This window comes from Kogia breviceps, chromosome 1 (genome assembly GCF_026419965.1).
Source record: "Kogia breviceps isolate mKogBre1 chromosome 1, mKogBre1 haplotype 1, whole genome shotgun sequence".
Lineage (NCBI taxonomy): Eukaryota > Metazoa > Chordata > Mammalia > Artiodactyla > Physeteridae > Kogia > Kogia breviceps.
Window position 1 is genome coordinate 20233257 of NC_081310.1, and position 17896 is coordinate 20251152.

The following is a 17896-nucleotide window of genomic DNA, read 5'->3' on the forward strand; positions in this document are numbered from 1 at the left end:
TTTAACTGACTGCAAATGTGCTTTAGGTAATTTTAGGGGGCAATGAAAATGTTCTCAAATTTTATCACACTGATAGATGCACAACACTATAGATTTATCAAAAGTCATTGAATTGTACACTTAGAATGAGTGAATGTTATGACATTAAAATTACTATAGAAATCCAAGAGTCTTAACTGGTGATACCTGTTAAAAATTTTTTTTGACTAATGACAAGGTAGAAGTATAAAAAGCAGAAAAACCAAAATGGGACATTCAAAGCAGTATTTAATACTGTTTCAAAATTAACATTACTTTTTCACATGAAATATTTTGCCATATTTCAACACATTTTCAATTTTCACAAGTTTTCTTACATTAAAGATAAAAGGCCTTTACTGCACCCACTGTCTATTCTTTAAAAAAATTTTAAATTGTGAACCTAACACATATTCAGAAAAGCAAATAAAACGAGTGTATAGCTTAATGAAATGCCGGAAAGCAAGCATCCAGGTAACCACCAATGAGCTCAAAAAATAAAGCATGACCTCAGGAGTTCCCTTCTATCCCCACCCAACGCTCTTCTGAATTCCTCCTCGCTACCCTGGCTTTTAAAATCACTACTAGAAAGCATCCCTGTATAATTATGTTTTGCCTGCTTTTGAACTTTAGATTTATCCAATTGTTGTCAGTTGCTGTAATTTGTTCATTTTTATGACTGTCCAGAATTAGTATAGTATAGAGGTTGTACAAATATACCAGTTTTTGCATCCCTTCTTCTGTTGACAGGCACCCGAGTTGCTTCCAGTTTTTGGAAGTTGTTCACAGTGCCTCTGTAAACATGCTTGGATACACGCTCTGCTCCACCTAAGCACACATGTCCCAAGGGAGGACTCACTGAGCCCCATGGTGTATCACCTTCATGTCTGCTATGTAATTACAAACTATTTTCCCAAGTGGTCGTGTCAATTTCTCCTCCTAGTACAATCTCCATTGCTCCACATCCTCACTAGCGCTTGGGAGATGTCAGATTCTTCTTTTTGGCCAATTTAGGTGTAGAGAAATGCCAATCTAGTCTTAAGCTCATTTTGCCAATGATTAATGAGTTGAGCACCTTTTCATTTAAAAATAAGCATTTGTATTTCCCTTTTCCTGAAGTATCTATTCAATTATTTTGCCCACTTTACTACTGAAATGCTCACCTTTAAAAATATATATTTTATGTATTTATTTTGGCTGCGCTGGGTCTTAGTTGCAGCATGCAGAATTCTTAGTTGCGGTATGCATGCAGGATCTAGTTCCCTGACCAGGGATCAAACCCGGGTCCCCTGAATTGGGAGCGTGGACTTTTACCCACTGGACCACCAGGGAAGTCCCTGAAATGTTCACCTTTTTCTTACTGATTTGTAGGAGTCCTCTAGTATTTTGACATAAGCTTTTTGTTGGATACATGTTTTACAAATAATTTCTCAGTGGCTTTCCTTTTTTTAAAAAAATCTGTATAGTGAAGGGTAACATATTAAAACGTGTACAAATTCTAGGCACAGCTTAATGAATTTTCACAACGTGAACACACCTGTGTGACTAGCACCATATCCAGGAAAGAAAGATACTACCAGCATACTAGGAGCCTGACTTGTGCCCCCAGCACGCACCCAAATCACACTCTCTCTCCCAAGAGATAACAGCCATTCTTGACTTTTAATACCAAGATCAGTCTTTGCGTGTTTAGAATGCCTTTTCTGCTTATGGGTCTTCTGATCATGGTAAATTCTTAATGTTAACAATATTCAAATTTCTCAATCTCTAAATTCCTTTATAATCAGTGCTTTCTGTGTCCTATTCAAGAAATCTTTCCCCACGGTCATGAAGGTGTTCTTGTAAGAGCTTTTTTGTTTTGCTATTCACACTTCATTCTATAATCCACACAGAATTATCTTTTGGCTATGGTGTGTGGTAGGAGCCCAATCCCATTCTAACCCACACGGACACTCAATTGTCTCAGCACTACTTACTTAATAGACTGTCATCTCACCCATGTATCTGCAGTGGCATTTGGATCATAAATCAAGTGGGGGCATGTTTCCGGGCTCCCCATTCTCTCACTGGACTATTTCTTACCCTTGCACCACTACCGTGAGTGTCTTGATTACTATAATTTTACAAAAAGTCTTGACATTCGGTAAAGCAAATTTGCCCGCCTTGACATTATTCTTCCAGAGTCTTAACTACTTTTAGCCCTTTGCATTTCCATGTAAATTATAACACAACAGCTGTCAAGTTCTTAAAAAAAAAAACACAAAAAAACAAAACATCAAATAACAAAAACACTGTTGGGACTGCAGTGAAATTCAGATCAATTTTAGAAACAGTCACATCTTTACAAATTGCTTCTTCCAACCCATGAACTGGAATATATCTCTCCATTTATTTAAGACTTAATTTCTCTCAATAAAGTTTTACTGCTTTCTTCACATGGGTCTTACACTTCTCATTGGATTTATTAAACTATATTGATATTTTCTGATATTATTATAAATGTTATTTTCTAAGCAACTGTTGATTGTTTATAGAGATAAAATCAATTCTTTTTTGGTACATAATTTTTTAAAAATCAAGGTACAGTTCACATACAACATTAGTTTCAAGTATACAACATAATGATTTGATATTTGTATATTGCAAAATGATCACAGTAAGCCTATAGAATCAATTCTTATATACAGATTTTACATCCAGGAACCATGCTAAACTCTCCTACTATCTCTTTTTTTTTTAATTTAATTTAATTTATTTACTTTTGGCTGCGTTGGGTCTTCGTTGCTGTGCGCAGACTTTCTCTAGCTGTGGCGAGCGGGGGCCACTCTTCATTGCGGTGCGCGGGCTTATTGCAGTGGCTTCACTTGTTGCGGAGCACAGGCTCTAGGCGCACGGGCTTCAGTAGTTGAGGCTCGCGGGCTCTAGAGCGTAGGCTCAGTAGTTGTGGCCCACGAGCTTGGTTGCTCTGCGGCATGTGGGATCTTCCCGGACCGGGGCTCGAACCTGTGTCCCCTGAATTGGCAGGTGGATTCTTAACCACTGGACCACCAGGAAGCCCCTCTCTTACTATTTCTAATTATTTACCTATAGGCACTTTTGCATGTTCTACACACATATTCATAACATCAACAAATAATTTTTATCTTTTACTTCTGTTTTTGGTCCTAGTGCACTGATGAAAAGAGGTCATAGTAGGCACTATGTCTTGTTATTAATCTGAAAAGGAAAGCTTCAAGTATGATTTTGGCTCAAAGCATCCCTTAGAGAACACCCAGAGAACTGTTCTGTTCTCAGTCTGCTAGAATTTTTAAAAATCAGGAAGAGATTTAGAATTTAAACCTTTCTGCATCTATTCAGAGGATTATGAGATTTTCCTCCTTAATCTGCTAATGTGAATTGCCTTGATATATTTTACTTATTGAACAATATGTTCTGAAAAATCATCAGTTCATGGAGATTTTCCTGATTATTACCTATAGTATTCTATAGTATTATTCAGCCAACCAACATATGGCAGTTAGGTTGTTTCTAATATTTTATTATTACAGATTATACCATAATAAACAATCTGGCGTATATGCAAATATTTTCTTCTTATTATTAGAGGTATATCTTGAGAATAAATTCCTAGAAGTGAGATTGCTGGGCCTAAGAGTAAATGTGTACTTCTGCTGTTAATGTTAAATATTGCTGAATTCCCCTCCAAAGGGACTGTACTATTTTGTATTGCTACCCATGATGAATGAGCATCTGTCACAGCCTAAGCAACAGTAGTTTTAATTTGCATGTCTCTTATTATAAGTTGAGTATCTTTTCATATGTTTAAGGGCTATTTGTACATCTTTGTGTGTCTGTATGTACGTGTGTAGTGTCTGTTCATGTCTTTTGCCCAGTCTTTTAATGTGCTTGTTGGTCTTTGTTGTCACAACTTAACATTTTTATTTATATATTAAGGATGTTAGCCCTTTGTCTTTTTTACTTTGACTACGGCTTTCTTTGACAGTCAAAAGGTGATTTCTTATCCAATATTCAAAGTCAATGATATGAGACTATGTTTTTCCCAAGTGAACATTAAAACTGCTTTCTACCTTTGGATGAATCAGTTCATAATCTATAACTGTCTAGCTCTTTTAGTTGAAATGAACGAATGGGATGACATTTCTTTCCTCATTAGCAACAAACCTTTTTGCCTCAGACCACACTAAAATCTATTCTAACTACCATATATATTTCTAACAATTCAATACAAAGGCAGTGATTTCAAGCTGCAAGTTAACTTATTCAGCTTCATTATTCTATAATTCAAAGGTAGTATGAAAACATTCCATCATGAAGGCTCAGTTTCACCCTCATTACACCTATTAAAGAGCATCTGCAAGCTGACTATAAAATGAAGACTACAGGGCTTCCCTGGTGGCGCAGTGGTTGAGAGTCCGCCTGCAGATGCAGGGGACGCGGGTTCGTGCCCCGGTCCGGGAAGATCCCACGTGCCGCGGAGCGGCTGGGCCCGTGAGCCATGGCCGCTGAGCCTGCGCGTCCGGAGCCTGTGCTCCGCAACGGGAGAGGCCACAACAGTGAGAGGCCCGCGTACCGCAAAAATAAATAAATAAATAAATAAAAATAACAAATGTTCTTCTATGTGGTAGCACTGCATAAACAACAGATAATTAATGCTTACAGAACACTTAACTACGTGCCAGGCAATGTTCTAATCCTTTATATGTGTCAACTCATTTAATCCTCACAATAATTCTATGATATAGGTGTTAATGTCAGTCCCATTTAGTTAGTAGAAGGTGAAAACTGGGGCACAGAAAAGTTAGGTAACTTGTTCATTATCACACAGCAGTCTGACCCTAGAGTCCATGCTTCTAACTGCCATGGTCCCATTTGCCACTTTTGTAATTTAATGGTCCACAAAGCCTAAAAAGGACCTGCAGGATAATCTGCATCTCAAGGTCCTTAACCTAAGTCCCTTTGCCATGTAACATACATGCTCACAGGCTCTGGGGATTGGAATATGGATGTCTTCGGGGGGCCATACAGCTAACTGCCTAAACCAGGATTTCTCAACCAGGTTTCCGCAGAATCCTAGGGGTGTGCTGGAGCTGTGGCTAGGAGCTCCACAAAAGAGAGTGATTAAGAAGGAATAAACACCACCTGAACTTTGTGCACTGAGCAATGTGTGCTCACTGTGATGGACAGAGACTGGGCAGTCCGTACAGCACCTCTATTACTGGTCACTGAGCCTCATATGGCAATGGGCGGCAGGACCACGTTCATCTGGCTGGATCCATTTTTAGTTTCTCATGTGAGGAAGGGGCAGCCACTGGCAGCCGGCAAGCCCTACCTCCCCAGTGTACCACCAACTGGAGCAAACATGTCCTACTGCTGTCAAAGAAAACTGGGGGGAATTATTTGATTCAATGTGGCTTCTGAAGAAGAGGTATGAGTTAGGAGAGGAGGATTCCAAACCTAAGCCTACAAATGATTCTGATAAGGTAACAACAACGAATCACAAGCTCCAGGGTCATTTTACTGCACTAGGGCGACAGGGGACACACCAAAGTCCACCTTGATGATGAAAACTCTGCACTAGGGCGACAGGGGACACACCAAAGTCCACCTTGATGATGAAAACTCTGCACTAGGGCGACAGGGGACACACCAAAGTCCACCTTGATGATGAAAGCTATTTATCAATATGTTGTATTTGGACCAGTAATCCAAGTTGTCCTATTCCATAGTGCATCAACTGTAGAAGACAATTTATGAATGCAGCTATGGCTCAAGAAACATTAAAAAAAATCACTTAACTACAAATCACAACCATTGACAAGGTGCTAATATTTTGAGGTTCTAATAGCCATTTAAAATAAACAGAGTAAAGGGAACCCTCTTGCACTGTTGGTGGGAATGTAAATTGATAGAGCCACTATGGAAAACAGTATGGAGATTCCTTAAAAAACTGAAAATAGAACTACCATACGACCCAGCAATCCAATACTGGGCATTTACCCTGAGAAAACCATAATGCCAAAAGAGTCATGTATTACAGTGTTCACTGCAGCACTATTTACAATAGCCAGGACATGGAAGCAACCTAGGTGTCCACCAACAGATGAATAAAGATGTGGTATATACAATGGAATATTACTCAGCCATAAAAAGAAACGAAATGGAGTTGTTTGTAGTGAGGTGGATGGACCTAGAGTCTGTCACATAGAGTGAAGTAAGTCAGAAAGAGAAAAACAAATACCGTATGCTAACACATATATATGGAATCTAAAAAAAAAAAAATGGTTCTAAGAACCAGGGGCAGAAGCGGAGGAGCAGCCGCAGCCCCATCCTTCACCTACAACTCCCCTGTTCCAAGGGAAGCTGACAACACTGCAGAACCTAACGTAGGGAGGATCTCCTCGCATGGACTGGTTGGTTCTTTGTATGGGGCCAAGCCACTCTGGAAGAGAGAGCTTTCGGAGAACCAGACTAGGAATGGACTGCCAGCCCAGAGACCAGGAGTCTGTGTGTTAAGTCCACAGAAGAAAACAGAGTTCACATGGAAACTAAAGTCAATGAAATCCTTTAAGACCCTGTCCTCACATGATTTTTCTTCCTGGTCTAAAACGAAAAATGGCATGATGGTCTTTGTTCCAAAACAGTAGTGTATCATCACCTAGACAAGACTCCTAAAGAGGCAATGCCTTTTGGATAATTACTGAGGATTATATCTTTGGAAAACACTGTGATTTGAGTTTGCTTATTAAGTAACTTTATTTCCTTGACGTTTTATGTGATATTGTACAGATGTTCCCATGGGCGTTGGTTCTAAAATAAGAGGTGAGTTGGTCCTTATTTTGCCTTAGTGCTTCGGAAATTAAACATCACTAACAAGGAGTATGTTAATTTTTTATCCACACTTAGAGCAGAGTTCAATCAGGTGTCCAAAATATAGACTAAGCAATATCATATATATGTGATAATACATATAATCTTGTTAGTTTTCATTGCTTTAAATTTATAATACCTATAACTAAATTCACATATCTAATACTATTGACACAGATTCTCTGTCATCCAAGTTTCTTTTTTTAAAATTAATTTATTAATTAATTTATTTATTTAGGCTGTACCGGGTCTTAGTTGTGGCATGTGGGCTTCTTAGTTGCGGCATACGGGTTTCCTAGTTGCGGAATGCAAATTCTCAGTTGCAGCATGCATGCGGGGATCTAGTTCCCCAACCAGGGATCAAACCCAGGCCCCCTGCATTGGGAGCACGGAGTCTTACCCACTGGACCACCAGGGAAATCCCTGTCATCCAAAATTTTTTAAGTGCACATTTCTTTGTGCTGCTAAAGCATGATTTAAAAAAGGACAGGGCTTCCCTCGTGGCGCGGTGGTTGACAGTCCGCCTGCCGATGCAGGGGACATGGGTTTGTGCCCCGGTCCGGGAAGATCCCACATGCCGTGGAGAGGCTGAGCCCGTGAGCCATGGCCGCTGAGCCTGCGCGTCTGGAGCCTGTGCTCCGCAATGGGAGAGGCCACAACAGTGGGAGGCCTGAGTACCACAGAAAAAAAAAAAAAAAAAAAAAAAAAAAAAAGGACATACATGATAATACTTTGCATTTAAGTAGCACTTTTTTTTTCTTTCAAGAAAAATACTTCAGTTATTCTGGGATAATTTATACACGATTTAAGATAATGATATTGATCAAACCAGTCACAATATTTGGTAGATAGGTAACACATTAAATGTGTCTCCAAATTCTGGCAATAGATAATCTTTGCAACTGACATTGCAGGTAGATAAAAACTTATTGAGGGACCATTTATTTGTTTTGAAATACTGAATTCAATTTAGAAGTAGAAACTGTGGCAAAACATTAAAATATACATACAAGTTCTTTTAGCAAGTAATTTATTGTCTAGCAGTTGAGGAAAATGGGTTCTTCTAAGCTTTCACGAAAAAGAGTTTGAAAAACTGTAAGACGTTTGTTCGTGTTTAAAACTGCTTTAAGAGTTTGAAAAAAAATCTTAGGGGCCATTATCATTTAAATAATATTGTATCTAGGTCTATGAAATGTAAATTATAGCTGACTGAAGTTGTTTGCATACATAAAGAGTATATCAGTGTCACTATCACATTTTGGAAAAAAAAATAATAAACACACATCCACAAAGTCTAGAAAGAGTCAGTGGGCATGTGCTTCATGTAGAAATGCTAGTTTAAAAGGGCAATCCATCATTCCCTACAGCAAGCAAGGAAGAGTTCCCCACAGGTGTCTGAGTTGAAAGGCTGAACTGCCAGAGTACTTTCAAGAAAGAGTAGGCCAGATGTTGCTGGGTGCTTTGAAGATGAGGGCTGCAGGATGTAGCATACTTAACAGACATTTCATATGAACCAGTCTCTGCAAAGCTCTGAAGAAAACCCTTTAACTTCAAGTGACAGGATTCTTGGATTTAAAAGAAAAAGAATTAACTTGTAAAAGGAAATCCTAAAATAGTTCCACAACTGCTTGGGCTTGAGAGAGAGAAAAAATGTAAATAAGTCTTACATCTTATTAAAAACCAGTCTGGAGAACAAGAGAACAAAAATCAAAGAGTATTTTCCTTCCCTTTATATACTAATAAATGCCTGGGTAAGGAACACTTTCTCTGACTCTTCTGAACAGCCTGAGAACTTGAGACTTTTGGAGAAGAAAAAGAACTTAGTGAGCTGTGGTCTAACCATACCCTTGAGATGATATTCACCTCTGTGCCCCTCGGCATGCTCTGGATTTCTGTGGAAGAAGGATGCCCTGATAGTCATAGGAAAGCAATGAACATTTTGCTACCATTTTCCACTTCTTATATGTGTGAGCAAGAAAAAACTTCGTTTCAGCTGAAAATGAAATTCATGTTTGCTTATTTCTCAAGTTCAACTCAGAATTGAGTACTTGTGCAGGAAAACCGAAGCGCAGGTTTCACGCTGAAGAAGTAAATTTCATTCTTTATTTTTAGTTTCAAAAATAAACATGTTTTATGCATATTTAAGCCTATATAAGAGCTCAAAAAACCAATACATTTGTATAATTTTGAAACTGCTAAGCCTATGTTTGAGTTTAATCACGTCATTTAGTAAAAAAATGTTTTTTAAAATCTTGAAAACTGTGTCTTGGCTATTTTTTATTTATATTTCTTGGGCTTATGATTTTAAGAGCTTTATATTCAGCAATGTCAATACTTTTTAGGCCATAAAAAACAGGTTATTATATCCTTGATTTAAATGAAATCTACCAAGCCTACCTTTAGAAGAATTAAATCCTACTTTGGCTTAATCCAATTATTTAACAAAAATTTATGATGTTTGCCATATGAGTTTTTTAAATTTTGAAAAGGAAAAAGATTAATATCAAAAAGGTAAGATAATATCTACCCCCCCCATTAAAGGCTGGCTACAAAGTCACTTTCCGTTTTAAATGGGAACAAAGGATTCTGGGTCCTACCACATCTGCACCCCACACCTTATTCCTCATCAGCCTCACAGCGGTGGTGGTTACAGACCTGTAGGCATTTGTCAGCACGCATAAACCTGCACACTAAAAAGGGTGAATGTTGCATATGTAAGTGACACTTCAATAAACCTGACTTTTAAAAAAAGTCACAACCAACTTACAATTCAGTAACTTATATAAAAAAAAGATAGTAAATAAAAAGTCACAACAATTCCCAGAACTATCTTGCCACCAAATGCAAACACAGCCTACGCATAATTAAAATCTTGGATTCTCTCAGAATAACAAGGAAAATAAAACGTTTCCTGCTTTACAGTTAAGTGAAAGGTTAAATGCCATCTTGTTATTTTGATGATGTCAATGAATATAATTTTACGAGACATTTTTTAATGACACCTATAGGTCGTGGACAATAATGACCCCAAACTAAAAACAGCTAATTAAACTACATGTACTCGGTCAAAAAAGAAATTCATAGAAGGGTTCAGTAACCCTTCTGTACCTCTGATATGAAATATCACAATGCCATATCAGTTTACAAAAATCCATTCAGTTTGGGCTTACTCTTACATAGCAAATGGATTTAATTTATGGCAGAAGTTTCTTTTCAACTCAGCAACCTGAACCTCATAAAAACCTTGATCTGTATGTTTCATGGCTTACATCATCTGCTTTAAAGATCTTGTTTGCTACAGAAGTACAGCAAGCGAGCAAACAACCAAGTCAGATAGAAATTTATAGTACTGGAAGCTACGGCAATGATAATATGTGGTTTGCAAAGGAAATAACAACTATTCAGTTAGTAAAACAGCGAGATAATTTCTCTCGCCATCTCAGCAATTTTGAAATTTCCTAAATATATGACAAAAACAAGAAAAATACATCTCTCTTTTCATAAAGCAAGGTACACTAGGAATAATGCCCTATACCAAAGAAACATTATTAACAATAACAGCTACCATCTACAGTAATTTTCCCAATAATCCTACAGTGTAGGTATTGTTACCTCCATTGAAAGATGATGATGATGAGAATCATCACCTCACTAATATTCAGCAGATGACAGGTCCTGTGCCAAAGCTTTATATGCTGTACCTTGTTTAGTCTTCACAGGAACCTTATGAGTTAGGCATGATTATCATCCCATTTTATAGATAAAGAAATTGAGGTTCAAACTGGTTTAAGAATAGGTGCAACTAGTAATGGACAGAGATTAGACTCAAGTCCAGTGTCTGTTGGTTCATGTCTATGTTGCTCCAACTCCATAATGCCTCCTCCCCAAGGGGCATTATAAACACTGGAATATCACTATTATTACTGTAGTACTTTACTGCACTTCACAGATATCGCATTTTTTACAAATTGAACATCCGTGGTAACCCTGTTTCAAGCAAGCCAGCCAGTCTATTGGCGCCATTTTTCCGACAGCATTTGTTCACTTCGTGGCTCTGTGTCACATTTTGATAATTCTTGCAATATTTCAAACTTTTTCATTATTATTACATTTGTTACAGTGATCTGTGATCAGTGATCTTTGACGTTACCATTGTAACTGCAGATGTGGTGGAAATAGCAAGAGAACTAGAATTAGAAGTGGAGCCTGAAGATGTGACTGAATTGCTGCCATCTCATAAAACTTTAACAGATGAGGAACTGCTTCGTACAGATGAGCAAAGAAAGGGGTTTCCTGAGATGGAATCTACTCCTGGTGAAGACGCTGTGAAGATTGTTAAAATGGCAACAAAAAATTTAGACCTTTACATAGACTTAGTTGATAGACAGTGGCAAGGTTTGAGAGACTTGACTCCGATTTTGAAAGAAGTTCTACTATGGGTGAAGTGCCATTAAATAGCACTGCATGCTAGAGAGAAACTGTGAAAGGAAGAGTCAACGTAGGTGGCAAACTTCACTGTGCTCTTATTTTAAGAAGGTGCCACAGCTGCCCCAACCTTCTGCGACCACCACCCTGATCAGTCAGCAGCCATCAACGTTAGACAAAACTCTCCACCAGCAAGAAGGTTACAACTAGCTGAAGGTTCAGATGAGGGCTAGCATTTTTTTAGCAGTGAAGTTTTTTTTCTTTTTTAAATATTTGTTTATTTATTTATTTCTGGCTGCACTGGGTCTTGGCTGCAGCACACGGGCTCCTCTCTAGTTGTGGAGCACGGTTTCCAGAGCGTGCAAGCTTAGTAGTTGCGGTGCGCGGGCTCCAGAGCGCGTGGGCTATGTAGTTGTAGCACGTGAGCTCTCTAGTTGTGGCGCGCGGGCTCACTAGTTGCAGTGCGCGGGCTTAGCTGCCCCACAGCATGTGGGATCTTAGTTCCCTGACCAGGGATCAAACCTGAGTCCCCTGCGCTGGAAGGCAGTTTCTTAACCACTGGACCACCAAGGAAGTCCCAGCAATAAAGTATTCTTTTAATTAAAGTATGTACCTTGTTTTTTAGACATAATGCTATCACACGCTTAACAGTCTATAGTGTACACGTAAGTTTTATATGTACTGGGAAAACAATAAATCTGTGTGACTGGCTTTCTTGCAATACTCACTTTATTGCGGTGGTCTGGAACCAAACCTGCAGCAGCTCCAAGGTCTGCCTGTACTTTTATTACCAAGAAAGTTATCAGGATAATATATAAATTGTATCTAGCTGTATTTTAAAGCTTCTGGCATCTATTTTAAAATACATCACAATATATCAGCATATTACACTAAAGTGAACTATTATAGTTTACCAGAAATGAAAACTATGTACTGTATAAGAACAGAACAGAGTAAAACAGTAATTGGGAGAGGCAAGAAATTTATCCAGGGTGCCTGCCTAGGTTACGGATGGAGAGGGAAGATCTTCTGTAAACAAAAAAGCCTTGCCATAGGTTATTTGCTTTCCTAAAACAACATGGGAAGAAAAGGCCATTTGCTTAGTATTCATTCTCCCTGGGTCCAGTTTTAATGACCACCATTTGATTAATTAAAGAAGTACTTACAACAGTGTACAGAAAAGAGTTAACATAGCAGGTCTGAGACGGATACTCTTAGAAAGGCCTGAGTACAAGGTCGACCCCTGACTAGAGTCTGGGAATCTGGATTTTGGGAAGGTTCCTACTATCCCCTGATAAGAATGGTCACTCTGCCTAAGTTATTTTTACAAACAACATGGTTTATGCTGAATTATCTGCTTTCCTTCTAGGAGTCTGGAATTTTGGTCAGTGCTAGGCAGAGGGTGTCTATGTGATCAGCCGCCAGTAACAGCTCTGGGCATGGAGTCTCTAATGTACATACACTTCCCTAGTGGACACTTCACGTGTGTCATTACAATCTGTCACTAGAGGAATCAAGCACAAGCTATGTGACTCCACTGGAAAAGGACTCTTGGAAGCTTGCACCTGGTTTCCTCCAGACTTCGCTCGTGTACCTTTTCCCTTCGCTGACTTTGTTTTTGTATTCTTTCTCTGGAATAAATCACTCACTCATGTGAGTACAATCACATGCTGAGTCCTGTGAGTCCTCCTAGTGAATCTCTGAACCCGAAGGTGGTCTTTGGGACCCCAAAACAGATAGTAAGATACTTTCAGACTATATTTATAAAACAGCTACTACCCAAAACATGACCATTTGCTTAAGATTGGCACGAACCCTGGAGAGGTTTTACGCTCTACTAGCAAATACCAAAATAAGTTCCAAACACCTTGACCTTGTATTGAATTAAGTAATGTATATCTTTAACAAGTGATACTCACCGGGAACTCTAGCAGGAAAGGCATCAGGAGACCCTGCTCCAGCACCACCCTCTTCTTCATCTTCTTCAAATTCCAAATTCTCTTCTTCACCGGGTGCTAAAATTCTTCTACATGCAAAAGGACAGAAAAAAGAGTGAGCTACAAATCTAAATATACTAGAGAAGCCTCATAGCCACTCATTTCCTAGGTAAGATGTTGATATAAAAAATGCTGACATTAAATGTTAATATGTTACTACTACTAATGATATCAGTATACCAACAGTGACATAAAACATCCAGAAATCTGAAAAATAGGTATAAAATAAGATGATAGAATAAGAAGACAAATATTAGTGCTTATTTATTTTACCTTAAGGGGACAGGCTGAACATCAAATGGGAATTCTTTATTATATGTAAGAATATTCTTTAGGACTAGAATAAAAAGAGAAAGACATATGAATTATCTCATGAATCAAAATAAACAATTTTACTGTCAGTGACTGATTTTTAGTCAATTTTACTATTGCCGATTAATGCTTTTAAAACAAGTCCCAATCTTACCATCATCCAGAGCCACAAACCACTGACTCTGTTAGCAAAATGAAAATATCCACACTCCAAGTACCAGTAATTTCAGAGTATTGTTAGACCTCCAAGGAGAGTTACTTCTAGAGCCTCAGAGTCCTTATGGAAAATGAACCCCTAAAATAGTTCTATGTACAAAGTCCTAGGTGAGACATGGGGCACCAGAGAACAGAGTAACTCCTCCCTGGAGTATTTAAATTAAAAGATTGGTGTCAAAGATAACCAATGAGAGGGACATGAGCATATCTTATTCTACGTCCTGATTAGACTTCCCCTCAACTCCATAAAACTGGTAAAGTTTATAGTAGTGAGGTTATAATTCTCATACACATTTTACCATAGTTTATTACATATGTGTAATATATACATACATATATGTACATATATTCTTACATACACACACACACAAACACAAAGAGGGATTTATCCTCAAGAGAAGTCTTCAAACAACATGGTACCACCTCCTGTATTACGGTTGTGGTCAATGACTATATCCTGGCATGTAAACTTAAAGAGAGGTGCTATATGTAACTTAGTGCTTCATATCTGGTCTTATGGATTCCCAGTAACTACCTGCAACTATATGAAGGTGAAGTAATAGCATTAATTGGGCAACCCAAAATATTTCTATGATTTTACACTCAACTTATTCAGTCTCTCTAATTTTGGAGTCCTGCAGTTGAGAGCTAAAATAGGTATGGATGTTGTCATCCCCAAAAAGGAAATCCCTGTGTACAGGTTGCAATTATATGCCTTACTCCAATTGGAGTTGGATGTGTTTATCAGACTTCTTCTAACATATGCACTCCTACTAAGCCCTTCGGGGAGAGAAGTCTGAGACTTGGGTCTAGATTCTCACTCATTCTTATTCTCTCTCCCTCTCCAACTCTTACCCTCATTCTTCCTCTCTTTTTCTTCTCCTCAACAAACTTGCACTGAGTGCTAAAGATATGGCAGTGATAGAGAGAGAGGGTCCTTGCCCTCATATGTGGATCTTAGATCCTAGTCAGGAAAAGCAGACAATAATAAGCCAACAAATAAACAAGATAATGTTAAGACTGCAATTAGTGTAATGAAGGACACAGAGGATGCTTGTGTACGTGGAATAGAGGGATAACTTCAGCTGAGGTGAACAGGGTAGGTCTCTCAAACCTGAATTACTAGAAGACATTTGAGCCATAACCTGGATGAGAGGAAATGTCCACAAGTAGTTCTGGGGCAAGGGCTCTCCAAGAATTAGAGAACAAGAGAGAGCAACAACAAAGGCTCTGGGGCAGCTTCAAGGAATAGAATGGACTGTAGAGTTAAAGTCTGATAAGCAAGGGGGAAGTAGCAAAAGATCTGAAATCAGATCTTAGCCCTACAAGGATGTTAATGACTTGAGCATTCACATAAGTACTCTGAATCTCCATTTCCCCAGTTCTAAAATCAGAATACCATTTCCTTCCCAGACTGTTGAGAAAATTAAATTAAATAACACAGTATATGACATTGCATGGGAACATTTAAAGTACCATAAAAGTATAAGTCTACATTATTATATGGTAATTTATTTCTCCATAGTTTTCCCTATCTGGCTGACTAGAATCCTATTATTTCAGATCTCACTAAGGACTATTTTTAAAATTATAAGACTATCCTCTCTAAACTTGGTGCATGAATGCTCCTTGTACGCTATTCATTCAACTCAAATATCAATTAATTCATCAGTCCCCAACCTTTTTGGCACCAGGGACCAGTTTCATGGAAGACAAATTTTCCACAGACCGGGGATGAGGGAGGGGGGATGGTTCAGGTGGTAATGCGAGCGACGGGGAGCGACAGGGAGCGACGGGGAGCGACGGAGAGTGATGGGGAGCGACGGGGAGCGACGGGGAGCGACAGAGAGTGACGGGGAGCGACGGAGAGTGATGGGGAGCGACGGGGAGTGATTGGGGAGCGACAGGGAGCGACGGGGGGCGACGGAGAGTGATGGGGAGTGACGGGGAGTGATTGGGGAGCGACGGGGAGCGACGGAGAGTGATGGGGAGCGACAGGGAGTGATTGGGGAGCGACGGGGAGCGACGGGGAGCGGCAGATGAAGCTTCACTCGCTCACCGCCGGCCACTCACATCCTGCTGTGCAGCCCGGTTCCTCACAGGCCACAGACCAATAGTGGTCTGCAGCCCAGGGGTTGGGGACCTCTGAATTAATCACTTACACAGTATTATGCTAGATACTGAGAACAGGGAATAGGTGACAAAAAAAAAAAAAAAAAAAGATCATGTATATCCATATCAGAAATGATCACATTTTAATAATTAAAAAGGAAAAATCATACCTTAAAATATGTACAAAACAACATCAATTAAAAAGTTGAAAATCATATTAGTCATTAAGAATATCTTGAATTTGTATTATAATAGAAGAATTAAACAGTATTTTCTTTCCTTAGGTATCAACGCTTTGAAAAGGAAATGTCTGTTTTGCAGTAATAGCCTCTCCTTTATTTTGTATTTATAAGTATAGAGTATATCAGATATTTAATTTGTGTGAATAATTTTGGAAGAAAAATAACAGCTCCTTTCTCCCTTTCTGTATATGTAGGATAGGTTTCCATTTTCACCAACTATGGAATAACAGGGATTCTAACGTCCTTTTAAAATAGGGTTCTACATAAACTTTACAAAGGAGTTTTCTTCTGACACTAATATTGATATTTTAGGAGGACTTAGAGAAGAGAGAAGCAAGTTTATAATTCTATGGAAGGTATTATCATGAGCATGGAGTCTACCACCACTGGGGACTAACTGGTTCATCCAGTAGGAATCACACACACAGGCCCACCCTCTACCGGTAAGAACTCAGAGCTCTCAGCCTGCTGTCATGGAGCAGGCCCTGCAACCCTCCTGAAGCTGACACTCTAAAAATCTCAAAGACACACACCCCAGATGTATTCTTCTTTTGTGTCTGACATTTTTCATTTTTGTGGTAGGCAAAAATGAGCAAGTGCTTCCCATCTGAAAGGTTATTTTTTTAATTATGTGAGAAGATTCCCTGAAGACATTCAACTTAAAAATCTGCCGAGTTCATACTATAGGCAAAGCGTTGAATGAGGCTCTGTGGGGAAAATACAGAGGTTATTCACAATCTTCTTGAGAAGAGAAATAAATATAAGTGAGAATGATACAGGGAAGACCACAATGGTGGCTATAAAAAGTGCTCCTAGAAAGGACATGAAGTAGAGTTTAATTATGGCTAGGGAAAGCACGGAAAGCTTTCAGAGAAAGGTGGGATTTCTTCAGGGCCTTCAAAGGTGAATTAATGGAAGGGAACTTCACAGTTTATGGGGTCGTCACTGAGGGACAAGTTTGAGTAAGAAGTAGTCTGTTACTAAGGATTAACATAAGAAAATCAAGTAACTGGTACTTTCAAGATCTTAGTTTTAGTATCAATTTCAGACAGGATTATATTTTTAAAACTTTGAAGGAAAAACACATTAGCAAAATAAACCACCTAGGGCTAACATGTTGAAAGACACAATCACTCACTAATTTTCCTTTCCTTAACATTCTTAGAAGAGGTAGAGGTCAGCTTGACTAAGAACACTTAATCTGAAATATCGTCAAACACCAATTTATAGAAAATGTTTAATTCTGATAAAATAATTAACTCATAACAAGTGCCTAGATTTTATAAATTCAAAATTAATTACAGAGCATATCCTACTGAGATACAATATACACATTTATGTTCCTTTTAGAGGCAACAGCAAATTAAAATCATCTAAAAAGATAATAAGTACCAGGAAGGGAGAAGTCCAAATGAGAAGCATTATATAAATTCAAACTATAACAAAATGAATCCCAATAATACTCTTTCCTTTCCATTCCCACACCAAATCTTAAAAAAAAAAACAAACAGGGCTTCCCTGGTGGTGCAGTGGTTACGAATCTGCCTGCCAGTGCAGGGGACACAGGTTCAAGCCCTGGTCTGGGAAGATCTCACATGCCGCGGAGCAACTGGGCCCGTGAGCCACAATTACTGAGCCTGCGCGTCTGGAGCCTGTGCTCCGCAAAAAGAGAGGCCGCGATAGTGA

At 38.8% G+C, this 17896-nt stretch overlaps 1 protein-coding gene across 1 annotated transcript in view; it reads right to left on the reverse strand.

The window, feature by feature from the left end:
• The window catches only part of AIDA (axin interactor, dorsalization associated), a 43530-nt gene that overhangs the window by 7346 nt on the left and 18288 nt on the right, over positions 1–17896 (reverse strand). The window contains exons 5-6 of the mRNA XM_059077799.2: positions 13602–13665; positions 13251–13357 (exon numbers count right to left, since the gene is read on the reverse strand). Coding sequence (XP_058933782.1) covers positions 13251–13357; positions 13602–13665 — 171 coding nt within the window. The remainder of the gene's footprint in view (positions 1–13250; positions 13358–13601; positions 13666–17896) is intronic.